General features: G+C 51.6%; 1 protein-coding gene across 25 annotated transcripts in view; it reads right to left on the minus strand.

The window, feature by feature from the left end:
* Nucleotides 1-27,812, minus strand: part of EXD3 (exonuclease 3'-5' domain containing 3) — a 247,190-nt gene that overhangs the window by 46,452 nt on the left and 172,926 nt on the right. The window contains exon 22 of one of the 25 annotated variants that reach the window (XM_090121062.1): nt 4-13,326. The exons of 22 other annotated variants lie outside the window; for them this stretch is intronic. In XM_090121062.1, the coding sequence (XP_089977188.1) occupies nt 13,270-13,326 (57 nt within the window). In that variant the 3' untranslated portion in view covers nt 4-13,269. 2 more of the 25 variants (XM_090121065.1, XM_090121064.1) reach the window with 2 other exon arrangements.

Consider the following 27,812-nt stretch of genomic DNA (forward strand, 5'->3'; position numbering starts at 1 on the left):
AATGAGACACACAAACCAACTGGTCACTGCAGAACCCGGAATGCTGATGCTTCTGCCTTCCTTCCTCCCCTTACCCAGCAGGGCTCCTTGGACACTGGGAAACAGACATTTGCTTTTGGCCAGGCTCTAGTGCCTGGTTTCTATCAGTATTGATTTTTGGATACTTGCAAATGGATTTTTTAATGACCAAGGCAATCTCATTCTGGGTACCAAATTAGGACTCAGTGTTTTGCCACAAAGCTTTGCATGAATTGACTGCTGGGATTTGACTTCTGCCCTTGATGAAGTGCTCAAGTGGCTGTTTCAAAATGGTTAAAAAGCAAATAAAATATCTGCCTAGTTGCCTCCTTGTGCATGTGCTCGTGCAAGCTGGCTGACATTTGTTCCTGCTCACATCCTGCAGCCCAGCCCACAATTACAGGGCTGCACAGGTGTGGTTATGGCTGGAGAACAACGCAGCTGGATGTCGGCACCTAAATGGGAACAGGGAGAAAGCACCTTCTGGCTTTAGGAGGTGCTGGGAGGCAGCAGGAGAGACGGAGCCTGGCTGTGCAATGGGGAGAGCCCTCAGCCCTGCAGGGCTGCAGCAGCACAGCCCAGCGCTGCTCTCCCTCTGCTTCCAGCAGTGAGCACAGCACAGCTCAGAAGTGACGGGCTGGGGATGGACAGGGGACGGCTGCAGACATCCCTGCCCCTGTGCTCTGCACTGCCCACTGCCACGTGTCCAAGGAACTCGAGCAGAGCCGGATGCACCCTGCACACCCCTCTGCCCACAGAAGCCCCCCCAGCACAGCCCCACGCTGGGCTATGGAGTTCAGGCGCTCTCGGAGGCGGTTCTGTGAGAACATTTCTCAGAGGGCAGTGCACTTTTATCCGAAATAATTTTCCATTCCATTTATATCTATATAATAGGAGGTGGCGCAGGGGTCCGAGTTTTCCATGGCCCCAGCCCTCATTTCCCTGGCCGGGCTGACCCTGCGCAGCTTCCCCAAGAATAACAGAGAAAAGTTCAATGGGACAGAAGGAGCCGCGGCTCTGAGCTCCCACTGCTGCTGTGGGCACACAGACAGGGTGGCTCACGGGCCAGAATCCATCACTGACACACCGAAGGGAAGAGCTGCACCTGGGAAGAGGTTTCCAAGTGAACACAGCTGAGGAACTCCGCGTGCTGCTGCAGCTCCACAGCAGTCCTGCCGCACTGCGCTGCTCAGCGCTCGGATGCTGGGGAAACTCTGGTCTGATTCCTTATGAAAGGAGAAGTTATTATTTCTGTCCCAAATATTTTGATTTAAAAAATATACTTTTCCTTGAACAAATGTGACATTGGAAAGCATTTTGTTAATGTTGTTAAGAGGACACCATTTTGGACAAAAAGAGCATTTCACAGAGCAAGGAGCAGTGGCTGCACTGGAAACCTCTTCTGCACAACAAAGCGTCTGGCCTTCCGTGTGGGCTGCAGGGACCGCCCTGCCCTGCGGGCTGTCACCCTGCAAGTAAGGACACCTGCAGCAGGGACACAGAGAGACAAAGAAACCAAATGGAATGAGTACCAGGGACATGGCAGAAGTGGGGAAAGAGAAAGAGCTGATGGCTGCTGCACGCAGTGCCCTATAGCCCTGTGTGATGGGGAGGACTCCACTGTCCTCATCCTTAGAAAGAAAACATTAACATTGATAAGGAAAAGATAAGGACTGGAGTTTCACTAAGCTGCTGGCTCCACAAGCGTTTCCATCACTCACTGGAATATGCTGAAAGAGAAGGACCTGCAGGAGAAGGACTTGGGAGTTCTGGTTGACCAGTGGTTGACCAGTGGTTGGCCATGAGACAGCAGCATGCCCAGGTGGGAAAGAATGCAAATGGAAACCCTGGATGCATTACAAAAAGCGTGGCCAGCAGGGTGGGAGAGGTGATCCCCCCTCTGCTCTGCACTGGGGAGGGCACCACTGGAGCACTGTGTGCAGTGCTGGGCTCCCCAGCTCCAGGCAGAGCAAACTGCTGCACAGAGCCCAGCGCAGGATGCAGAGATGGTGGGGGCCTGGAGCACCTCCTGATGGGGAAAGGCTGAGAGCCCCGGGGCTGTTCAGCTGCAGGAGGGAAGGGGAGAGGGGATCTGACCATCCCTGGAGGCATTCAAGGCCAGGCTGGATGTGACTCTGGCAGCCTGGTCTGGTGGTTGGTGACACTGCACATAGCAGGGAGTTGAAACTTGGTGATCATTGTGGTCCTTTTCAACCCAGGCCATTCTATGATTCTATGACCAATGCTTATGAACATCTAAAGGGAGTGAGGAGCATCCTGACCCCACTTTCACAACTCTCTGAAGCAAACCAGTGAGCCCTGAGCCCGGAGCTGCACTGTTCTGAGGCTGCCTGCACGCCTCCTGCGCTCCCCATGCCACGATCCTCAAATTGGCAGCAACATAATAAGCACTCCTCCAAACTTCCTAAATGTCAAGAAAATATTTACAGGGCCCACTTCTGCGAAGCGTGCACGCCAGCCCAAAGGGCACACATGCACACTTTGCTGGGTGCTGCCTGGCATGCTTTTCACAGCGATATTTATTAAACATTTGCGGTTTTCCTGCTGAAAAACCCAGTAAGACATGAATGCCAAAAAGTGGCTCCTCTGGGGCCGGAGCTGTCTGGGAGCCAGGACACAGAGCGGCTGCTCTGTCCACAGCACAGGAGTGTTGTTGGGGGAATCCGTGCTGTGCTGAGAGCTCTCTATGCTGTGCAGAGCCAGAGCAGGCTATAACCCTCATCCCAGCCCTAACTCCAACCCCAACATTAACCCTAATAGGGGTACTGATGGAGATTCTAACCATAACCCCAACCCTAATCCTAAGCCTAACCTTAACCCCAACCCCAACTCTAACCCCAACCCTAACCCAGAACCAAAGAGGGGTTTTGATGGAGAACCTAACACTAACCCTAAGTCCAATCCTCACTCTGATCCTAAATCTAACCCTACACCCAACCCTAACTCCAGCCCTCACCCCAAGCACAGACCCTCGCCAGCAAATCGATTCACATCCCATATTTCTCACTCACACAGCTCTGGGCTCAGCACGCAGCCCTGTCCCCATGTGCTCTGGGTGTGCATGGGCAGGCGGAGGTGCTGGGCTCAGTGCCCCCCGAGTGCCCTGAGGGCAGTGCTGCACTGCAGTGTGATCCCGTGCTGATCTCCAGCTTCCACGACAGCACTTAATTGAAAGTTTTCTAATGAGCTGTTTAAATAGTAATTAGAGGCCAGTGCTGAAGAGGGAGATAAGTCTTGTGGGTATCTCACTCTGCAAGAAAGGACCTGATAAGAAAGAACTGAATGATTTTCTTCTGGGATCAATTCCAAAGAGCAATTATCCCCTTGATACCACGCTGCTTAAACAGGAATGGATTGAAAAAACACTTTGCCAGAGCTGGTGGTGAATGGGCCGCATTCCCAGCGCCGCACAGGGGAGGGCTGGAGGCTTCCTGCCAGCACCTGAGATAGGAGATGATCCCAGCGGTGCCGTTACCGCCTTGTGTTTACATAAATAATCATCAAATTTTTTACAAGCTTCATGCTGATAGGAGCACCAGCAGCAAGACGAGCTCTGTGTCCTGATGGATTCCCATTCAGTCATTTATTTCTAGTCTCAGGTGCTGTGCCCCGGCAGTGTGCCACCATGCGACCGCAGGCCTGGTGGAACACTCAGCAGTCATCCCCCAGTGCTGTCTGAGTACTAAGCAAGCTCAGACTTTGTAACAGGTTTGTTTTCTTCCCATTCTACCACCTTTGGTGTTATAATGCAAAATACCCTTCCATGGGGTTATTGGAAAAAAGATAAGGCTGCGCTCAGATCGTTTCTTTGGCACGCTCCACCAGCACCAATATATGGAAGGGACAATGGCACAAAAAGCAACAGGCCTATGGAAGTGGTGGAAAACAAAATCCAGGAGGGATATTTTAGACTGCAGTACTTCTCTTATCCTGAAGGGCATCTGGCTCTTTATGCACAATTTCCCCCAACTCCTTTGTTTTGATGATGATTCCCAATTATGGTAATTACCAAATATTATTAGCGATTTCTACAGCTTGTGCCAAAGCCATTAAGAAAAATATGAAACATCATTTCCACAGCTGGTTTTGAGAAAGCCACCCAGCAGAGCCCTCACAGCCCAGCACCTTCTTGCTCCTGTGCTGAAGCCCAGACAACCTGGGCAGATCCCATCTGCTTTGTCAAGAAGATCAGGTTTTTTATCTACCCCGGCATCACTTACTTTCAGAAAATCCGTATCTCATCTTATCCGTTTTCCATGTTCTTAATTATTCTTTATTTTAATGTTCATTCTAAAGCTTTGCATACTACAAGATTCAGACTAATAGACTCCTATGTGCCAAGCACACATTCTCCCTTCCCCAAAAAACAGATCTCTATTTGCTGTTCTCCAGCCAAACCATCAGCTCCTGTGGTTTGACAGATTTACTGCAAACCTTTCTTCTGTGACTCCTGGTGCTTTCCTATTATATTTCCAGGAGAAGCCGCCTGGTCCTACCTGCCTGCATGGAGGACTCTCAAATGCTGCTTCCATTTTGGTTCTGGTGTTTCCCATCCCCAAGCTCATGAGTCATCTCCTCCCAGCCAACATCTCCATCGCTACCAAAAGCCAGGGCAAAGTGTTCGTTTTGTTTCAGGACTATACTTAGATTACCTTTCATCTCCGTCCCATCCGCGGCACATCCCAGCCCCACTTCTTCTTCCGGTTTCCCTTCCCATTTATACGGCTGGACACTTTCCAGGAGTTTCACAACCCACCATTTGCCATTTCCTTTAATATCCTTGACAAGGTTGTGCTCAGCCTTACTTTCAGCCCTGCAGCCCCCAGCCCTGCCCAGCGCCGCGGGAAGCTGGCAGGCTTTCTATCAGCAGGAGGGAGCCGCTGTTGACTCACAGCCTTCCTGGCTGCAAGGCCAGGGGCCATCCTGTTTGCATTCGGCCAGGGGACGGGGCAGTTAACCCTGCCATGGACCTGCTGGGTGGGGATGTCCAGAAGCAACACTTGAATTGCATTGCTTACCCCCATCCTTGCGCCCTGCTGCCCGGCTGGGCCCACACCAGGCATGAGAGGAGTGATGTGACAGGTGCTTGCACTCTGTGCAGCCCAAGGGACCAGGGGAAATTCTTGGAATTATGCAGAGCTTGCTCACAACAGCTTTTCCTTTTAGATCTCTCCTTTCAGAAGCTCTCTAAAACCATTAAGGTACTGCTGAGCCATGCAGCACAGAGTGCCTTTAGTGCAAACCCACAAAATATCTACACAATTGGAGGAGAGAGGTAGGCGGGAGGAGGGAAGCACTAGGAACTTGCCTTGGGAAACAGCTCTGCACAAGCACACCTTGCTGCAGGAAGGAGGACCATTGCACTGCAGTCCTGCCAGAGCGTCCTGATGCACACCCAGCTCATAGATGCACAAACTCCAGGAGCAGGACTCCAACCCTGCAGCCCTGCATGGAGCCTGCTGCCAGGTGCTCTGCCCCAGCCAGGTCTGCCCTATGGCAGGAGGAGACATGGGAGCCTGACTGTCAGCTGCACGTCCTGCCTGCGGGCTGCTCCTGCACCAGCCCTGGGGCACTGCCACCTTGCAGGGTTTGTACCGAGAGGAGCAAAGCTCTTCAAAAGAGAACGAGAAACACTGCAGTTCTTGGAAGGTCTCCAGCCTTGGCTGGGACGTTGAGACATGCCTTGGAGGGGATGGGAGTCCCCTTGGAAGATAATCAGAGATTTCAAGTCTCTCCTACTTCCTTCTATTTACAAAGTCAGTGAAGACAGAAAGCTGGTTCTCCACCCCACACACAACAGCCTCTGCTCACAGCAGCGTGGGGACACCTCCATGCCAGATGACCATGAGGTCCTGGCAGCCTCAGTGATCAACAGCCGCAGGGAAGGCGGTGTTGGGCTGCGGAATGGGTACCAAGCTCCAGGAGTAGGGCAACGAGATGAATGCTGGAGGGACTGCACTTCCTGCAGGCTTGTCCTCAGAGGCAGGCACACGTCGCAGCAGCCTGAGGTCCTGGGGCTCTGCCAGTCCTTGCAGCATGAGCAAGTACCGCTCTGCCCACCTCTGTTCAAACAGGAATGTGAACAGAGCCAGTCCAATACAGACCTCTGCACCCAGGCATAGAAGAGCTGAGTGATGTGCATGGCCTTGCACCATCTGTGCTGAGCCACAGTCAGAACAACGTCCTCTGCAACATGCACAGGGATGCCAGGAAGGGCTCTTGGATGGAGAACCTGTGACAAAACCTCCAAAGCAGCCGGGGGACCCGTGGTGTTTGGATGGAGGCTGCTCCTGGGTTAACCTCATGCCTTAACCTGAAGCTCACCCTATTGCTGCAGGAAGCTGAATTCCTCTGTTCAGAAAGTCCCGTGGCCTCTGGGCTATCCTGGCGCTGGAAGAAAAGCAGAACCAGATTCCTCAGCTGTTCCACAGCACTGAGGAGATGTCGGACACGTGTTGAGGGAATAACGGAGCCTGGTGATACATTATAATCACGGTGATGTTTATACAAAGCAGGAAAGGTCACGCACTGCTAAACAGCTTGGCTTTAATGGTTAGGGGCAGCCAAGAGACACAGATTGTATCCTTGGCTCCTTCCATGTGCCGTGGGTTCCCTTGCTCTACCAGCAGACTTGGCCTTGGGGCAGGGCTGGGGAACCAGAGGTCAACTGTGCCATGCAGGGGGAACCCGAAGGGTAGAACTGCTCCCCAACATGCAGAGCTCAACTGAGAGATAATCCCCAATACCCAAATGGGAGGAGAAACACTGTGAAGAAAGGGTTGTGACTATGGAATGAGGATGCTGAGTGTTGGTCATGGAAAAGGAACACAGTGCTCAGGTTAGGGTTAGGGTCAGGGTTAGGGTTGACACCACTGCTCCCTCCAGGAGCATCAGTCCGGAGGGGGACTCTCAGATACATGGTTACTCCTGAAGGACAAGGAGATACTATAGGGCAGCTGTCAGCACACACCAATGGCAAAACCCAAATCTTTAGTCCTGCTAGAGTGAGCAAAGAGCTCAGCAGGACAGTCAGACCAAGCCCAGCTCCACTGTGATGGCAATGGAGATCCAGCACCCAGCCCCAGCACATCACTGGGCAGGATGGGGGTTTCTCGAGAGCCAGGGGCACTGTGTGACACCCACAGCCAGTGTCAGTGCCATTGCGATGGTCCTGCAGCTGCTCAGATCAGGGCATTTCCAGGCTGCCAGGATGCTTTCACAAGAATGTGACCCGGATCTTCCTGCACCTTGCACGTGGCTGCAAGAGCAGTGACATGAAAGAAATGGGAAAATGGCAGGTTGAGCTCTCCTTCCAGGGAAAATCCAGCAAAGTTCACAGATACAAAAAGCAGAGAAGAGCAGAGACAATGGGAACGTGGAATCAGCCAACCGCCCTTCTGCACTGAGACATCACATTCCAATGAGGCCCCAGTGGGAATCTCAGGCAGACTCACCGCCAGGATGAAGGCTGTCGTTCACAAGGCCGCCAGCGACCGCACTGCAGCCCAGTGAAGTCATGATGGATTCCCATTCACAGCTACAGAACAAACGTGAGGCATGGAAAATGCTGTGAGTGGGATCCCACTGCCCTCCGGTCTGGTGCATGTTGGATTACTGATCTTGTGGCAGAAAGTTAAGGTTGAGGAAGGAGCCTTTTTCTTCTGCGTCTCCATGAGAGAGGAAGGGTATTTCTGTTGGACTGCCCAGGCGGGTGCACTCCTCTGCACAGATCACAGCAGAGTTGAGACGCTGAACCTCAGCCACAGCTCCATGGGATGGAGCCAAACACTAGGTACACCATTCAAAACAGAGCCATAAAGAAAAGCCTAAAATCTTCCTCCTCCTTTTTTTTTGTACAGGATAAAGAACAGCAGAAACAGGCAAATGTTTTCATTATTTGGGAAATCCTTCTGGCAGACGTGCTCAGTGCAGTGGACTCAAACAACCTCTTATTCTTTTATCTGTGTTGGCCATTCCTGTAGCCGTCTCATTTATGGCAGAAAATCTGTGACCTCCTGTCAACCCTGGAGTTTGTATGCTTATATATGCCCCAAACCAGGGAGAAGTCACAAGAAAAACTGCTTTTCATTAGCAATCAGAAAAGAGGAAAACCTGGAAGAGGTGAAGGGACTGCAGGGAAGTGCACAGCACTGTGACCATCCAAATCAAATGTGAACACCTGTGCATGGGCAGCTGAGCTGCTGCTGTCCCACACTGAGCACTCAAGGGACAGAGCCCTGCTGAACAGCCATGGGAGAGTCACGTCCTATTATGACTCAGCCTTACGCTGTTTAGAAAGATGATGTCTTCCTATTCGACCCCAGGGATCTCTAGAAATGCATTTCTTTCATTCACTCTAGGAAACCTCAGGCCTGGTTCAAAGGAGAAAAGTGAAAGCTCAGAAATTAGGAATTTAGCACCCTCAAATGGCACTGCCATCCTGCCACAAGGCAACTGTACGCCCAGGGTGAACAGCTCAAACACGAGGAGAGGCTGTGAGGATAGGCTGAGGCAGCAGGTCCCTCTGCCCCAGCTCTGCATTGAAGGCAGGATGGTAAGAAGAACAGACCCAAGGCAGACCCATCTTTATTTTTAAGTTAATACAGCCTGGGATTTTCCATGGGAAAATGCCACAGAGAACTGGCACACAAAGCCCACTGATCCCTCCAGCCCCTGATGCATTCACCTCACTGGAAGCCCCATGAGAGGCAGGGCTGGGGATGGGTTGGTGGCTGCGCAGCTGAGCGCCGTGCCCTGCAGGAAGCCATTTGTCTGCAAGGCGAGGAAGCAAGGAGGTTCTGGAGACGGCAATCCCATGCAGCTTCTTGCTGGTTTTCCCAGCTACCGATCCAAGAGTGCCTGTGTTTACTTCCAGCCTTCCTCTCTGCTCGGCTGCCAAGCAGCCCTAACGACCGGACGCAAAGCGCTCCACCAGGAAACGCTCCGGATTGCAGCAGACAAAAAGCCCACTGCAGAGGGACGCTCCTCACGTTAACCCTGCTCTATCTGGGTTGCAGCAAGGTGGCCAAGGTTACTGGTGGGCGAGCGAGCCCCAGCATCCCAGTCCCGCAGAGCCCTGCTCCACTGGCTCTGCTGCCGGAGCCTGAGTTTCGCACCATGGGCTGCTCTGCGATGCCATGGAGTGTCACACCCAGGCGATGCTGAGGAGCTGGCGGGAAGAGGAACATGCTGAGCAACCCAGACACAGCCCTACGTTCAAACCCACATGCAATGAAGGCAGCAGCAGCACACTGCTGCGCACCAGGAGTTGCACTGCGCACAGTCCTGGCTTCCCACTAAATGCTGCCAGGACAAGAGGCAGAGCCCTCAACCAAACCATGAGACCTGGATTCTGCATTGGGGCTCAGAAGACCAGGCCTGGCACTGCCCCAGCTTCTCCTGTCACCCAGGACGTGTCACATAATGTTTCATCTCCCCACTCCCAGGCTGTTAAGTTACTGCACTGCCAGGTTTTGCTGCGGCACAACCCTGTCATCGCTGTGTGCCAGGGCATGGCCACTCCATGGGTACGCAGCTCTCTTGGCAGGGGAGGAGAGGCAGGAAAGCAAGCAACAGTGAAAACAAAAATCCATCCAAGCACTTGACGTGCTTGTCCCCAGCTCCACTCCAAATTCACCTCCATTCAAAGGACACACGCTCACCTTTTACCTCTGCAGGGAGAGAGAAGTCTTGCCGTGCTTCAGCCCCTGGCAGTGATGTTCGCAGCGCAGTGTGTGGCCACAGAGCAGGGTGAGCCTGACAAGCAGCCACTGATAAATAATTCTGCACACATTAAGATCTGCTCCCCTGTGTTCAAAGCTGCATTAAAGCAGTTACCAACCGATCCTAAATAAGACATGGCACTGTTGCTACCTTGCCTTGCCAGTGCAGCAGCTGATCTGATTTTGCTCCAGTTTCTTACCAAGGATCAAACATTGCTTCAAGCCAGAGCATCCAACAGGCAAACACTGCCTGGGCTTAGGGACATGACAGAACGGGTCCTCACCATTTGGCTGCCCATACCACAGGCTGAGCAGAGGCCCCAGCCTCCCTTTTTGTCTCCTCGGTTAAACCAAGCTGCTTCTCCTCTTCCTCCCCACACCCCATGAGCAGCTGGACTCCTGGCAGGGCAGAACCCAGCACTCGGTGTGACAAGCGATGGGGTTGGCATGGTGCTGGGCTGCAATGCTGCGTGACACAGTGCTGGGCTGCGTCCGGCGGCTCTCACGCACGCTGGCCTGGGGCCAGGCGGCAGAAAGACGCAACCTTGGGCCAGCTGAGCCCTGCCTTTCCCAGCCATTGAAACGGGACAGGGGCCGAGGCAGGAAGAGCAAGGAGGCAGCTTTTCCCTTTCTTCCTGCAGCAGCTCCCCGCCCTGCCAGGCCTGCCTGGTGCACGCATTCCTCACCCAGTGCCAGGATGGATGTGGGACCTTACCTTACTCATTACCTTACTGAAATAAACATGATAAGGGTGTCTGAAGTAGAATGTATACAAAGAAGCTGTATTTCATTTTTGCGGTGATGCTTTTCCTACCAAGTCGTCCAGCTGCTGAATCCTGTACTGAACCTAAGCTGTTATCTCTCAACACCTAGCTGGAAATTAGTGCAGTTTCACAAACAATGGTCAGGGGATGCTAAGGGGGCAGACAGCTGGCCCCAAAGGAGTTATCTGAGAATGAAAAAGCAATGCCAAGGCACTGAATGAAGTGCCTTGCAGAGGCCTGCTGGGTTTGTGATCAGCCTTTGCTGGCAGCTCCTCAGCAGCTCAGTCCCCTGAGCAAGACCCCAGGATGGAAGATACCACCTGCACCGCTGCTCTGGGGCAGGAGCTGTGCCCACCTGCCAGACTCTGGAGACAGACCTGCAAGAAAATGCCAAAGGTTTCACTGGGATTTCTGCTTTCTCAGCCCCGTGCTGCTCAAGAACAGATGTGCAGGAGGACCTGACCTCCTGGGCCCCCCAGAGCAACTCATGTCCCTGTGGCATGTGGCACTGGGCTACTGGGACCTTGTGATGCTCATTCTCCAGGCCACGGTTTAGGATTTCACTGTTAATAAGAACCTCAGGGGCTGTGTGCAGGGGTGGTGGGGGCAAAGAAGGGGCTGGAGACAGTGACACAGCCCCTTCCAGCCAGCTGTGGACATGGGCCACTGCATTAGTAGCACACACGACTTGCTGCTCATTCCATGTCAGAGAGCAGTGGAAAAGCAGCGGGCAGGACTCCACCGGGCTGGCTTTGTCCCTGGCCAGGGCAAGTCCCTAGGAAATCCGGTGCTGCCCCCCAGGGCGACCGCTGTGTTCGCTCATGGGGAGCGGAAGCGGGTGGGAACGGGGGTCCCGGGAGCGGCAATCGGGGAAGGAAGCAGCAGGCCCGGGATGCTCGCAGATGAGACAGGAAGGGATTACACATATCCCACCGCTCGGCCCCTTCAACAAAGCCATTCCTGCCTCTGTGCGCATGGGCTCTGGGAACTCCACGGATCACTTTCCTTTCCCACTGTCAGCACCTGCTTAGAGGTTACTGCCTATGACCTCCGGGGTAACCCCGTACCAAGGTTTTACTGCCCTGAGAAAGAGATGGGGATGATAAACCAGGGCGAAGATGCCGAGCCCTCACCCCCCCGTGATCCTATGGCCCCAGCGGACGCGCAGCTCCGCTCAGCGCCGGGTATTTGCAGCAGAGCCGGGTCCCCTGAGGGCAGCTGCGTGCACTCTCTCCCATCAAGCTGGAGACCAAGGCAGGAATAATATGAACATATATTTTTAGCAGCAGCAAATTATTTCTCTTACAGAAGGAATATTTCCATGCTGGGCTCTTTCCCTTCCCTTATCACAGATTGTATATTTAGAGCGTGAGAACTCTACCTCTCACAAACAAACGCTGCCAGGCCACCACGCTCAGCAACGGAGCTGCTCCGGCCTCCCCAGCAGGCCCCTTTTTCGGACAAACCCAGTCTTTGCTCCACAAGTGGGAAATGTCAGAGGGAGAGCCAAGCTTGGCACAAAGGGAGAGCCAAGCCTGGGACAAACGTGGACAGGAAAGGGAAAACGCACTCCAGAGAGTTATCAATCAGCGAGTTAGTGAAACTGACTGCACAGAGAGGAGCTGTACGGAACCCAGGGCAGACCCTGAGCCCTGCTGCAGTGACAAGCAGCTCCTCTGGCACGGCAGAGCGGACTTCACTGCTTCCCTCTTAACTGCAGGTGCAAGTAGGAATCCCATGGGATGGATGGAACGAGCGGGGACATCCCTGGGGCTGTCTGGCTGCTAAACCACTTCATACTTGCCAGCGGAGACTCTCATCCAGAGAGTGGCTTTATGGCCTGTGCTGAGTACTGCTCATGTCAGAACTACCAAAACTCCTTTCCACCAAGCATGCAAGAGCCAGGTTAACAGAGGAGTGGTCAGACTGCTGAAGCCTCTTATTTTCACTCTGCTTTTCTATCTTTCTTGCATGGTGGAAGCTGCAATACTGTGTGCAGTGCTGGGCTCCCCAGCTCCAGGCAGAACAAACTGCTGCACAGAGCCCAGCGCAGGATGCAGAGATGGTGGGGGCCTGGAGCACCTCCTGATGGGGAAAGGCTGAGAGCCCCGGGGCTGTTCAGCTGCAGGAGGGAGGGGAGAGGGGATCTGATCAGTGATTGTAAGTATCTAATGGGCAGGAGCCAAGTGGATGGGGCCAAGCTCTGCTGAGTGCTCAGCAACAGGACAAGGGGAGATGGGCACAAACTGGAACACAGGAAGTTCCATACAAACATGAAGAAAAGCTTTTGTACTTTAATGATGACAGAGCCCTGGAACAAGCTGTCCAGAGAGCTGGTGGAATCTCCTCCTCTGGACATACTCAGAACACACCTGGACACTTTCCTGAGTAACCTGAGCCTAGAGCAGGAGGACAGATGATCTCCAGAGGTCCCTTCCAACCCTTCCAACCCTTCCAATTCTGTTATTCTGTCCATAGACAAACTCTGACACGCTGCTCCATCACCAGCTCCCACCAACCACCCCACTCCCTGTCAATCACCTAGTCCATCACTGTCCCATTACCTTGTCTCACCACCCTGCTCCAGCACCTACCTCCATCACCCTTGTTCCATCACCCATCTCCGCTGTGCTGCCCCATCCCCCAGCTCCAAGGTGCTTCTCCCCAGCAGGGAACCCACAGCAGGCAGAGCAGCCCGGGCTCACAGCTACAGAGGCCTCTCATTCCTAGAGAGGAGGCTGATTTCACAGGCTGGCCGTGGCAAACATCCCTCCAATTTTAACAGTTTTGTCATGGATGAGCTGGGGAGAAAACATTACACATGGTGGTGAATACAGGGGGAGAAGTGACAGGCTTGCTCCTGGCTGACGGGGCCCAGAGCACTCCCGTGGCATCCCTAACTCAGATTTTACGCATTTCAAACAAAAATGCATCAAATGCTGTATTTCAACATTGAACGTGGGGATTTCACGGCCTGTGTGACTTTCATGACATTGAGATTGATACGGACTCTTAATCATAGGTACCAGTTGTGAGATGAAGCTGTGGGGTGAGGCCCCGGTGTGTCAGAGGCCAGCCCGCATTTTCTGCTCTCAGATTTGCTCTGTTTATCTTCCCCACACCTCTGATGGGCTATCAGCCCTCCCAGCGAGAACAGAACGCCAAGCCACCGGGCTCTGCACATCACGGCACTGTGCCTTTTGACCTGCACCAAGCTATCTGCAACAGCAGCATGGGAACGGAAGCAAATTTGACTGCCTAAATACTTGCAATTTGTGGTCAGAGGCAGCGTCTCATAGCAGCAAGCTGCTTACACATGCGTGAGGTCCCACACTGGTAAGTGCAGACATTTCAGAGGAGGAGCAGTGGTGCACTGAGGAAGGGTCCTGCAGTCAGCACTCAGTATCCAGGCTCTGGCTGCTGCCCACTGCTGCTTTCTGCCCTCCTTGGCCCAGGGTGAGGCCCATCTCGGGGCACCACGGGCAGCAGGAGGTGGAAACAGGCACGTTGTCTCACACATGAAGTTGGAAGGCTTTACGGTTCCTCACCTGTCAACTGCTTTCAACTGCTTCCCATACTGAGTGCTTCTTAGCTCAATACTTTAAGTTCAGGAGCCTTGGCCTGTTACCATTCCCTTTCTTAATCCTCTTGACCCAACTTCCCACCAATTAACAGGGAATTTCCCAGCCGTGAGTTACACCATCACAATCAGGAGCAGCTGCAGATGTGTCACATCCAAACTCAGACCCTGACCCTGCATGTCCTCCACTCCCCATCTGGCCGCCGAGCATCCCACCCTCCTGCAGGCCCAGTGGAGGCAGCACAGGGCTCCGGACTGCCCCCTGCATTGCAGTTCTCAAACTCGGCCTCCTACCAGCTGTTTTGTTACTGTTGGTGGCATAGAGGTGCAGCAGAGAGGTTGTTAGAGCAGTTTCCAGGCTTGGCAGATGGGCTTGAGCTATGGAAAGGCTCAGATTCCCACTAAAGACCTGGAGCAGGGGAAGAGAAAGCAGAGGCAGCAGAGCTGGGCTGTGCCCTACAGAGAGGAGACCCAGACCATGCTCAGTCATCTATCTCTAAGTGTTAAAACAGGGTCATCTGTATGGTCTCCTCTTTTGGTTTTCTCTCAGTGATGCCATTGTTGCAGATCGTGGCAGAGGTACAGGGGCACAGGCAAGCAAAGGTGGGCTGGAGCCATTCCCCTGGGCTTCATCCTGCATTCTGACCTCCACCACCATGCAGGACTAGGGCCAGCTATGTGCTCCCCTCACCGTGCCCAGCACCTGGAGGCATCTCTGCTCTCTTGGCATGGAGGAGTTCTGATGAGGAAAACCTCCCTGAAGAGCAGTGGCACTGGGCTGGAGGAGACCCACAGCTCCTTCCCCAGATCTGCTCTGAAGCTCTCAGTGCATACTGACTGCTGCTGAAGACAGGAAGGAAGCTGCCACCTCTGAGCTGGGATCAGCCTTCTCCAGTTACCTCTTCCTCCTCCTCTCCTGGCTGCAGGCAGAGGTTTGCACTGCACCTCCCAGCAGCATCTTCCTGCACTGCCCCGGAGCCTGGAGTCCCCGGAGTCCTAGAGCCTGGAGTCAGGCAGAGCCCAGATTTTGGAAGCCAGCCTAGATCCTTCCCAAAAGGGCCTCTCCTTGCTTGTGCATGGGCATCGTTGGTGAGCTGTGCATGAGGCCTGCATGCACTTATCAGTTAAAAGGCTGCAGTGGGGACCAGGGACAGGTGTGGGGGTGCTCCAGAATGAACATGGAGTGGGGGTGGGTCCCTGGTGCCGCCCTGCAGGAGCACATTGCAAGCGGGAGTGAAACAGCAGAGCACAGCACAGCACTCTGCCAAGCCTTGTTTCTCCCATGCATGGGGCCAAGATTGGTTGCAATGATATCAGCCCCACATGCAGCTCGCAGATGGCTGGTTTCTCCAGGACACAACCTCTCTGGCAGGGAATGAAGCTGAACCCAGAAGCTGAGCTACACCATGTGAACTGCTACTGATACAAATGAAATCCCACTGAATATTGGAGAGCATTCAACACAGTGTGAAGAGCACAGACCCCCCCCCCCAGACCAAGCTGGCAGCCAGAGAACAAGCACTGGTGTCTCCCACCCACTCACCGAGAAAAGAAGGAAGGCCATGAGGGGCTCTTCCATGGGAAATCCCACTGCCAGGGAGCCCACAGCATGCAGGGCGGGCAGATGGATGCTGCTGAGAGCCTGAGGTCAATGGGGGAAATAAAAGCCAGGAAAACTATAAAGGATTTGCACACATTTCTCACGACCTAGATTTCTGAGAAAAGTGCTGTGGTAAGGAGCAACCAGCTAAAATTCTGCGCTCATCCTGGCAGAGAGGTGGATATGGTTTAAGAACTGTGGGCCAGCTGTGGGACCATGGGCATGGGAGTGGGGCCTGGCAGAGCAGAGCATGCAAACAGGAACCACGGAACCCTGGCTATTCCTTCCTGCCCACCTTCAAATGGGGGGAAATAGCATGAAGTAAAAGCCAAAAAAAGGAAGGGAAAGCAGATGCATGTTTGGGGCAGCATTTGAATTGAAAACACAGACAGTGGGAGTGTGAAAATGAGATTTCCAGACAGACGCCTTCTCTTCTGTGTGACCTGATGACTGGCTGCAGGAACAAACCATCTGATACTGGGAGATGCATGGCCACGCACATCTCTCACTGGATATTTCCAAGACTGCTTTCTGCTCAGTCCCTGCATGAAGGGACAGTCCATTTCACAGCTCTTCCCTTATTCCCTTCTTATTATGCTGCTGCAAACCCAAATATACTCTAGGCCTGCGGGAAGGCAACCTCTGGACATGTGCTCGAAGACCCAGCAGGAACAAAGAGTTCACCATACGGGTCATGCACAGGTGCAGCAGCAGACACTGCAAAGAGGCATGAAGGAAGTGACCTGAAACACAGCAAAACCACTCAGAGGTTAAACCTGAGGGCTGGAGTGAAGACTTCACTCACTCAGCAACAAAGGGACTGCTCTTAAGCATGCCCATGAGTTGCTGACTCACTTGTGCAGGTACTAAAATTGCCAATGCAAAGGGGAGAAGTGTGACCCAGCCTATCACTGCTGGCTGTGAGTTGGTCAGAGCCCATCACCTGTGCATGGGCACGCTGGGGATGGGGCAGGAGTGGGCTGGGTGCAGCACAGAGTGAGCAGGCTGTGGGGAGCTGCTGTTGGGCTGCCCTGAGTGCAGCAGCACAGCTGCAGTCCGACAGCTGCAACAGGAACCATCTGCCTGCACTGCACCGGACAGCAGGAGGAGAGCAGAAAGGATTTCCACAATGAGAAGAGCAAGGGGAGAGCCAGGGACTCCCGTGAGACAGAGCTGAGTCTCATGAGGACCTTCTTGGCACAACCACTGCAGGGCTGAGCACCCCACAGAGTATGGGGAGATGGGAAGGAAGGGTCGAGTCCTCTGTGCTGGGAGCTCAGAAGGGACTGAGACAGAGAAGTGGAGGCAGAAGTGCTAGGAGATAAATGCTCCCAGCCAGTACATGATATCACCCTCTGCCACCCAGTCTGCAGGGAGCTGTGAGCAGTTCAAGCTTAATTCAACCCAAAGCAAACAGCTGCATTCAGAAGCATCTCTGGATTTGCATGGAACTGGGGACTGTTCATACACTGAGCAATAATTCTGCATGCAGATGATCTTTCCATGCTCAGTGTCTGTTGTTTCACCTGTCCCATGATGGCAGCAGTTTGACGGATGAATTTAAGGGCCATATCCAGTAGTTTCACTGCGGGGTCTCCCTGCTGCACTGCTCGATCCTCCACTTTCATGCAAGTTAGCAAAATCCCATGCAGCCCTCAGCACGGGGAAGGCCACTGAGGGACTATTCTCTTTCTTAAAGGATGAGAAACTCATTACCACCACAGATGGCCTGGCTCTTCCAGGCTTCTTGCCTAAAATGTGAGTCCAGCAAAGGCCACAGACTTTACAAGATTACTGCTATGTAGAGTTTATGAGGTCACATAAAACATTTATGGTGGAGGCAATAGTAACACAGGGGACTACATTTGTGGCTGATGCATGCCCGCTGCAAAGCAGGGGTTGCCCCCACAGCTGAGCTTCAGCCCATGTGCTGGTATTTGGATCCCTTCCACCAGTGTCAGCAGCTGGGCTCCAAGGAGGGGCTGGGGGGCAGCTCAGATGTCACCTCCCCGCTCCAACACCCACCCACGGGCTGTGGCAATGTGCCAAAGGGCCTCTGCACCCCAGCACCTGGCCAGCGTGGCCACCACGTCTGTGCTTCCCCATAGGAGCTGAGACCAAGCTGGTAAGGGCAGCCCATGGCAGGGCAAAGCGCTCCCTTCTAACTACAGAGCCCAGCACTGTGCTTCTCTCCTCCATCACCTTGCATTCAAATGGCACTCATTTATGCAGAAGCAAAATTAAAGATTAAGGAGAGCCAGCTGAGAAGGCGAGGACTGGCTGACACATCTGGGAAAGGGCGCAGAGCCTGCGCTGGCTGGAGAGTCCCCTGAACACAGGGGGGGTCGGGTGTCTGCGGGGCTCCCCCCATTGCTCAGGAAGAAGGAACAACAACAGGAAGAGAACTCGCTCAGACCAAAGATAAACAAAACAGCTAGATAGTGAAGCCAGAAGTTGCTAATTAACCTCAAATTGCTTTGGAAAGGACTCTGAGTGGAGCATTCCCTTCTGAAGAGTGAGCAGACGGAGCAGTCCCAAGACAGCAGCTGCTGCTGCAGCTCCACTGCACGGCCCCAGCCGGGTTCCTGCTGCGGTCTGGCTGTCCTAGGTGTGAAAGCAGGAGCAAGCAACCTGGAAAGGAATCACACTTTGCTCTTCACTCTAAGCCTAAATCTTGCTTTGGTTCAACAGCAGTGGGCTCCTGCAGAAACTGTGCAGAGCAAGGAGGGTGCATGCAAACAAAGCCCGGAGCTGCAAAGCACCCAGAGCAAACCTGTGCTGCAGCGTCACGGAACCTAGCAGCAATACAGCTCGTAAATAAAGTCCTTGCCCTTGCTGAGTGCATTTGGCATGCTGTATGATAAAGAGATTTACAGGAGGGAGTTGAGGCACAGCTCCCTTAGGCAAATAAATAAATGAGAGAGAAAAATTAAACTGATTGCTCAAACCCAAGGGCCAGTCAGGAACAATCTGGGCTCCTCAGAGCAGGAAATGACACTCAACTGAGCATCTGTGTGCATGTCAGGACGGATTAGGAGCCTGTCAGGAACTCGACATCAGCTTTACAAGATGATTATGTGAGAGAGGGCTGCGGGGGCTCTGGACACCAGAAGCACAAGTAACAGCACTACAGCCCCACAGCATCTCAGAGCAGCCACTCTCTTGCAGTGCACTACTTTGTTTCCCTCTCCTTTGAACAACCTCAAAAAATGACACCTGGCTGAGAGGCAGAACTGAGAAATGTAGCTGTTAGCAAGGGCAGGATGCAGCGGGATTCAACACCCCACTCTGCCTATGTGGTGCTTGAGGGGTGCAGGGCAATTCCAGGCCTGCATTAGTCAAAGAGAGGTTTTGACATCAGTTTGAAAGGAAGTAAGCCTGATTCTAACACACCCGGATGGCCCAGATGTGCAAATGTTATTATTTTTCAATATTTCTGATTAGAAAAGGCTGTGAATAAAGCCTTCATGCACAGATGGGTAGCTCAGCCCTCAGATTTCACCTTGCACACACGGTGGGCTGTAGGAACATAACACTTTCACATCCATAAACACTGCCATGAGACACCCTGTGCTGCGACCACGAATCTCCTGCATGGAACAGGCAGGAGCAATGGCAGGAGGCAGCTCAGCTCAGGCCACACGTTTGGTCACAAAACTCACCAGCACATCAGTGCCATGGAGTGCTTGCACCTTTCTGCACATTTGCTTTGCAGTTCCCAGCACTTGTGGTGGGGGCTGAATACCACCTGCAAAATGACTGCAGCGTTTTTAACTGCTGATTTTCTTTGAAGGAGGAAGGAGCCTTAGAAAGTTAAATCCAGCTGCCTTCCACTGCTGCAGTCTCACGTCACGGTGTGCCACAGATGCTGCTCTTCTGCTGTGGGCTTTTTTTGGGTGGATTTCCTGGAAACTCCCAAGCTCTTGTCTCTGAACACATTTTGAGGGCAAGTAAGCCCACATAATGGTAACAGCCTAATGCCTTCAGCTGCTGGGCTTAAGTCCTGCTGGCTGAGTCCTCCTCTGCTCACAGTCGAGCCGTGCAGCAGAAGCATAACATCAGGAGAACTCTCCATAAATCAGCACTTGGGCTCTGAGCTGCAGCAAATCTTGAAGAGATGTGATGAACTCACAAGTCGTTTGTTTTATCACAGACTGAAATCTCCCTCAACAAACACTTTTCTTCTGAAACGAGAAAGAAAATATGAACTCGTTTCAGTTTGTATTTCAGCTCAGGCACCTTAAGCTCCTTGCCAAGCTGAAGGTCCCTCACAGCACTGGCAGATCACAGAGGGAATCACAAAGGCCGGTAGACTGAGATGGGACCTGCAGATCACTTACAACCCCAGGTGCCTCTCAGGACTGGTGAAAGAGGCCCTGCAGAGGGCCGTGTCCCTACCAGGAGCTTACACCAGCTGCCCAGTTGTCAGGAGTTCAAGGTTAGGAATGTCCGCTGGGACCCCAGATCTGCCACTCAGTGCTTAAAGCAGTCTCCGTGCTGACTTCAAATGGATCTGACACGGGTCCCAATAAACATTTCATGTCAGCACTCACTGTCCTTTTCTGCACTACGATCAATCTACCCATCAGTCCCAGAGGGACCACAGGGATCCCCAGAGGCCTCTTCCAATCTCAGTTATTGTAGGAATCCAAGCCATGTTTCTCTTTTTTTGTGGTTATATGCTTTTGGGGACAAAACCACCAAATTCAGTGGCAGCAAAACAGGTCTACATCTCGATGGGGCTGAAGTGCTGTTGGGTGGGATGCTCTGCTGGGATGACTGGCGGGCTATAAAGTCTGCGGAGGAGATGTGCAACTGGATGTCCCACCCGTGGAACAAGAATTGGGCACTTCTGGTGGCCACTCAGCTGCCAGCACAACTTGCATATAAACATGACTGAACACCAGAACTATTCTCATTTATATAATAGAAACTAACAGATTTTAAGCCCATCAGATTCTAAATGCTCTAAAGACATTCTGGAAGCTTTCTGCAATAAACATTTACCATGAAACACCCACATCCTATGCCAACTTCCCTTTCCCACTGAGGAGATGGCACTCATAAACCCATTCTCAGTGACTGAGTCGTAGGCACATGATTTTAAGGATTTATTGTGATAGATTTCTAAAAATTCCCCATCCCTTTCTCATGGGATGTACTACAACACTGGTGGAACATGATCCAATATTTTATAATCTTGCAATTAAAAAAAAAAGTGCTAACTGACTGATAAGAAAGGATCTCAACATCTGTCATGCAGCAGTAATTGATTGTGCAATCTATGGATGAAGGTTGGGTATGAGGATTTGGGCATTTGACAGCTATGGAAGAGAACAATCTGGATGAGAACAGTCCCACTTGCTGAGAAAATTCTCACGACTAAACAAGGATGGGAAATAGACCCAGTGCAACACACAACTGTGATTGCTGCTTTTATTGCTAAATTTTGCTAAGAAAAATAACTCAGAAATTACAGCAAACAAACAAAGCAAGCAAACAATCTTTGTCTAAGAAAAATCAAAACCTCGTGATAAACTGAGATAAGAAATGGTGGAAAAGTTATTTTGTTGTTGTTGATGAGGGCCCATATGTGCTAAACTGCAAGAAAAACAAGTGCCTCCCCCTCAGATTGAAGAAAATGTTTCTTTTCAGTTGGAGAAAGAAAAACATAAAGCGGCTCAACTGCATCCCTGGGATTGTGCAATTTACTTTGCATATCTGGCAGCAAAAGTAGAAGAAGCGGTTTATAATCCAGGGTTTTCACGCAAATGACAGGTTCTTGGTTCTCCGAGGAGCAGTTCATTTTGGTATGCTTTTTTAATTAACACTCTAATAGTATGTTAGAATTAAAGGAACACCAGCAACTTAAAAATCATACAGCTGCTTGAGCACTCTTAATGATTAGTGCCACAGCCATCCTTAGAATGACTGCAATTGAAGCACTGAGCTGTTCCTCCCTACATACTTTGAGATTTATATTACAATCAAAGCATATTCTAGCAGTGATTTTCTCTGCATGTTTGCTGTGCAGCTCCCCGGGTTGTGTTCCTCATGCAGCAAGAGGAGCAAAGGCTCAAAGAGAAATCCAAGAGCTGTGGATATGTAAGGAGTGTGTGCAGCACAAGGGGTTTGCCCTGTGTAACCATCTCATTATAAAGATACAGATTGATGTACGTTTCACTGCTTTTAAATGTTGATCTAAACTGACTAAGGTGGGTGCCTAACTGAGGTGAGAGCTGTGCATACAACAACCTGCAAGCTTTTTTTTTTTGACTCCAACAGTTGGTTCTGTATGTTAAGACACTGATCAGCTGATGTGAAACACATCTGGAGAGAACAAGAAGGGCACAGTGTGCCTGCAGGAACTGTCCCAAACTGCAGAGAATCCTCTGATGACAGTCCTGTCTTGGAAAGGAGCCCAACCATGCAGATCCCCAGGCAGCTATCATGGTAGCAGAGGGAACCAACAATGCTGCTGCCTCCAAAAAGGAAGGAAAAGAACACCAGGGAAGTGAAACTGTGACAATTCATCGGGTTCTACAGACTGAGTCCTATGACTGGGCACAGTCCCGTCACATGAAAGGTGTGGGAAAATGTTGAAGACTTGGTTACACTTGTATTTCTAGCTTCAAAAATAGCCTGAGAACCACACCACGACCACAGCTGTGGCAGCTCACAGCACAGCTGCCCATTCCAGCCCAGCTGAGTGGGCACTGGCCCTCCCTGCTCCCAGGCAGGGCAGGAAAACTAGAATCTCTTTGATAGATGGATGTCCTCCTGCTATTGTGGTGTGCCCGGCTTCTCCTGCTTGTGCTAAGCAGCCTGGGCCTCGACGAGCTGCAGGCCTGAGGCACTGCTGGGGCTGCTCCCTCTCAACTGCCTCTGCGTCGCTCTTCTCGGCCTGCTCTCCGCTGTGTCTGCCAGCAGAGGCCCAGGTCCTGCAGGCACGCGGTGCTGGTGGCACAGGCACTCAGATGCAGGGCAGCAAGGCGCTCCCTGTGCATCCTCCTTGAGGGCTCAGCCCCGCCAGCGAGCTCTGAGAGCTGCACACTCCCGCAGCCCAGCAGGCAGCTTTGCTCAGACGCTCGTGTGGTCACACCAGGCCCTGCGCACCGCCCTGCTCAGCACTCCGGCCTCCCACTCCCCTCCTCGGCTGCACCTTCACCGCCATGGGGGAAGCCAGCTGTGCAGAGTGCCCAGGCAGGCAGGGCCACGTCCTGCTGCCCCAGGAGCAGCTGCCGGCCATTGGCAGGGGCTGTGCTGGGCAGGGGAGGACCGCACGGCTCCTGAAGGCCATGTGGGCGCCTTCCTCTGCCCAGCCAAACCCCGGGGGATGGAGTGCAGCTTGGAGGCAGAGCGTGTGGGGGATCTTCAACACCTCCGTTTTGTCACGGTGCCCCATTTGGCACTGACACCTACGCTCACAGGGAACTGAAAGTGGATGGCGACTTAAAAGCAGCACAAGCATCCATACACGAGCGAAAAGATTCAAGACAAAATATAAAAGTGAGAAATAATGCACATGCCATCATGCCCATGCCCAGGCACCTGCAACACAGCCTACTTTCTCAGTTACGGGAGGGTCACACTCAGCGTCCCCAACACTTTTCGATGACAGCAGAGTAACAAGGAAAAAGGGGATGCTGGGGAAGCAACTGCTGTGCCCCAAGGTTACTCCGCTCTCTGCAGGCACACGTCCATGTTAGCCTCATCCCCTTTTCTTGTCAGCTCGGGGTGTTCCACCCAGCTCTGCACGCACTGCTCCCAAGTATATGCTGACACAATTGTTTGTTGGATGATGCGGTAAACCAAGCCTGTGAACTCATTTGTGCTGCATGTAACCCTGCAAGAAGACAAATCATTTGCGTTCCATGTCTTTTTTTTTATTATTCAAAATTTTTTCCCCAGAATTTTTTGCATGCATTACGTCAGTAAACATAGTTTGCCTTCGTTCCATTGCTTCAGCTGTTTGGTGGCAGTAAGCTTACACTGATTAAACACCATTTTCCAAGCTGGGTTTCTAAAAGAGACTTTGAAAAATAAGAGTCTTTAAAAGCTCCAAAAAAGGAAACAGCATTTCCTCTTCAGCACAGCACAGTAATAACAGAAATGAATGCTGTTAGAGTGGAGCTGAGGAGCACAGGCAGCACTGATGCTACCCAGGAGCCCAAACAACAGCTGAGCTGGAAATGCTCAGCAAGCAGCAGGCTCTCATCTGGTCTCAGACTGCACATGCTTGTGGCCAAGTCCAGGTATTTGTAAACCACATTTAGAAGTGACAGAGCTGAGAGCAGTAAGCACCAACAAGCACTGTAATGGACAGGTTTGCAGCTCCAGGCTGGCTGCTAGCAGCAGCCAGGTCGGGGAGCCCCAGGGGTCAGTGTCCTTTCTTGCCCTCTGTCTGAGGAAAGTGCACGAGGAAGGACGCACGTACGATACAGTAAAAAATGCAACAGTCCTGAAAGAAGAATCTCTGGCACAGACCCTCAGGGATGGAGCAGCCAGGGGTCGGCAAGCAGAGATCCCTGCAGCGTTGTGCTGCTTTAGGTTCCATCCTGCTGCTGTTCATGGCAGTGACAAGGGTGGCTTGGAGAGGGCAGAGTGGTCCTTTCCAGACTGGCTGCCTCCCTTCCCCCCCCAAAGCTGTGGGTTCCTGGAGCTCAGGAGCTGGATTCTGTATGTTTTCCATCTCCTTGCAGCGTACATGCAGGGAACCCTCCTCCTGTTCACACCACAGCTTTGCAGTCTAGGGGTCCCCTTATCCTTCCTTCTTCATTTCTGGATCTTGTTTTCCCTAGACAGCCAAGCTCTGATCTAATCACTGCATGATGTTTAACACATACAAAATGAGGAAGGGTGATGAGCAGTGGGTAACTCTTTTTCCAGTGATCTCATCACTGTGGTTAAAAAGGGGAACTCAGATAAGCTTTGTGGTCTAATACATAGAAATACCTATATTCCTCAGAAACAGTTTCAAAATCTATGTGCAGTGGCGCACATAATTTACACAAACAGATGCCACGGCTTGTAGCTCAAATCAGGTCTCTGCATTCAGAAGTTCTCTGCTCATCTAGATGTCTGTTCATTCGTGTATTCAAATTCCTGCTGCATGTTTGCACTTGTTATGGTAACTACATGCAGGAATCAGGCACACCTTGTTTGCACATTTTTACCCAGACAGTTGCATACTTGGCACGACAGGGCAGCCCAGACAGTGCATTTATGAATGAACAAAGTCACAGACACCTGGGGAGAGCACAGCAAAGCAGCAGCTCTGCTTTCTATCACTTCACATTGAAAATGGGAAGGACTGACATCTGCCCACTTTGCCTCAGCACACACTGAGAAGCCTGAAGAGGCCAAAGGTACTCCCACCTCCTGGGAGCTGCCAGAACACAGTGCTGCAGTGCAGGAGTCAACTGGGGAACCATGCCCACGCACTGACTGAACGAGCCTTGAAACTAATCATTGCCATAATTACTTCCGTGCCTTTACCTCCTTCCATCAGGCTGCTACTTTTCTTTACCCAATGATGCTGCTCAGAGTCACTCACTGATATTCCAGATCATTTAATTTCAAAACCAATTGTATGTAATTAGAGGAACTTCTACAAGCATTCCCTTTGTTGGATGCAGAGGAATGATCTGCAATTCATCTCTGTTGATGGTGCCTCTGAAGAGGCTTTGAAGGACTTCCTAACGGGAAGAATGTTTCATCATAGACAACTTTGCCTCTTTTTCTCCCTCTTTTAATCTAGAGAAGATGCTGTCATGGTTTTATGAACACATGACCTTCAGTTGTGAGCGTAGGCGAATTCAGAGTTTATTTCCAGCTTCACATCAGATTGGAGGCTTGCGACATTTCAGTTAACTGCTGGTGAAACTTCCCGTGGGGATGCAGCAAACGTGGCTTACGAGCTGCAGGTGAAAGAGGACGAGTGCAGGCTGTGTTTCAACTTGATGGAAACCAAGGACCCATTCACTGTCCCCACTAAGGGCAGTAGCAAATCTGATGTGTCCTCAGAGAGAGCAGGATTCTCCACAAAATATTTCTATCAACCCAGACCCGGCTCGCCCTATTTCCTAAATACTCCCCCTGAGTTCATCTCAATTCCCCCAAATCTCAATGCCAGTAGGAATGCTGAGCCAAACCTTGTGGAATTTAAACCCAAAGAATTTATCGTGTATACCTTCTGTAAAGGTGAGCACCTTATGAGCTGGATTTTCAGAAGCACCCAGGAAAGCCTTATGATCCATGAAGAGCTGAGCTAACCCTGCCATCCTGCAGCTCGTTGCCCTGCCACTTCTCTTCCAAATGAGTGGATTGATTTGGGCAAGTGCCAAGGGCAGAGCTGAGGTGTGTTGCTGCAGTGGTGGTGGCTTCCAGCTCCTCACCTGCAGAAGGGCAGCACTGTCAGAGCAGTTTTGCTGGAAGGTGCAAAGCTGTAGGCAGCGGGTTTCTGGGCAGCAGCTCCTTCCTCAGCACCAGCATCCCTGTCTGAAACCTCTGCATAATGCAGCCGGGTCTCAATTCTAAATCCTCTGGGTGTGCAGACAATTTTATCACTTGGGGACAAATGTCTGAGGATTATTTAACTCAGATGATCAAATACATCTCACAGAGTATTCTCCTTCGTTCCCCATGTGAATCCTCTTGCTTTGCAATTTGGCAATCGCCAGCAGACAACTTCTGGGAAACAGATTTGAAGTCTCAAGTTAAAAAACAAGGTAATTTGGATTAGCACTGAAATCAGAGCTTTGCAATCTAGCAGGTCAGATATTTATTTCACCCTGTTTTTATATTAGCACGGCAGCAAGCTCTGCTACAGAGCCATCCCTGAGTTGTGCTAGAAGAGCGTAAGCCCAATATTTGTATATGTAGGCAATGGAATCTGATTTTTCTACGTAAAACAGAGTATTGCTGTCACATGCCTTAGCCTGCATGCTGATTTTTTTTTTTCTGAATGATTTGCAGTCCTCTTTCCTATTCTGATAAAAGAAAGTTACATTCAAAAGTAAAGGCTTATCATTTCTGGTGATCTAAACAGATGTGACTTGACAAAGGGGGCCATTGTAGGGCCATGTTAGTGCTTTATTTTTAACGATGAAGGCTTTGGTTGTTTGTTATGGTGAGAAATAGTTTCCCCTCCAGATAGCCCCTTGAGAAATTCATGAGAGAAAATCCAGACTGTGAAAAGTATGGCTTGTCAGGAATTTGAAACAACATGACAGGGGAAGCAAATCATCATGAAAATCCTATTACAGCAGTGCTCACAAGCACCTCCAGTCCCGGCGCGTCCCCCCCAGCCCCAGGTGAGCTGTCTGCACACGAATGTCGCTGCCATCAGAAGCAGCCCTCAGCCCTGCACCGGGCTGCTGCTGGGGCTCAGGGTCCTGCCATGCAGCACACCTGGGAACGGCAGTTTCCAGCCAAAGACAAAGCACATGAGTGAGCGAAGCCATAGGTCAAGGTAAAGAGGAAAGAACTGGCAACGAGAAAGCTTGCAGTTTCACAATTCTAGCTAATCAGGCACAGACACAGATGCAAGCCTCCCGTGAACACTTAAGAGAAGTTTACATTTCAGCTGGGTTTCACAGCTGCGCTGCGATCGCCTCGCATGCAAAGCTGATTTCTCCAGGGTGCAGCTCCAGAGAGGGGTAAGTGATACAGTGCCTCTGAGCAGCTCCAGTTTTGGAGACGTTTTCAGTTTTTTTCCCCTTCCTCCCAGGCATGTTTCCATGCACATGTTAAAGTGCTCTGCTATACTGTCATTGAAATATAGTTCAATAAGTTTCAGTTCTCATTTAAGACTTCATTTTTTAAGGTAGCAGCGTAGCTTGGGTTCATGTCAGAACAGTTTTACGGCCTCCAGCCGTAAATCTAAAAATACCAGCTTTTCAGAAAGGAGATGTGGGATGCCAAAAGATTTCACACACGCACAAACAATTGGGAGACTGGGCTTCAAGTTCAGCTTGCATTTTTTCCATGGTTACCTAATGCTGGACGCGGCCATCTAATCCGAATCACCTCTAGGTTCTCCTCCAGTGCTCTCCACAGAGCATGGTCTCAGCATCACTCAGCAGAGCACACGTTTCCTTTCCTGC

The sequence above is a fragment of the Phasianus colchicus genome, chromosome 19, assembly GCF_987193195.1.
Source record: "Phasianus colchicus chromosome 19, bPhaCol1.hap1.1, whole genome shotgun sequence".
In the NCBI taxonomy this organism is placed as follows: domain Eukaryota; kingdom Metazoa; phylum Chordata; class Aves; order Galliformes; family Phasianidae; genus Phasianus; species Phasianus colchicus.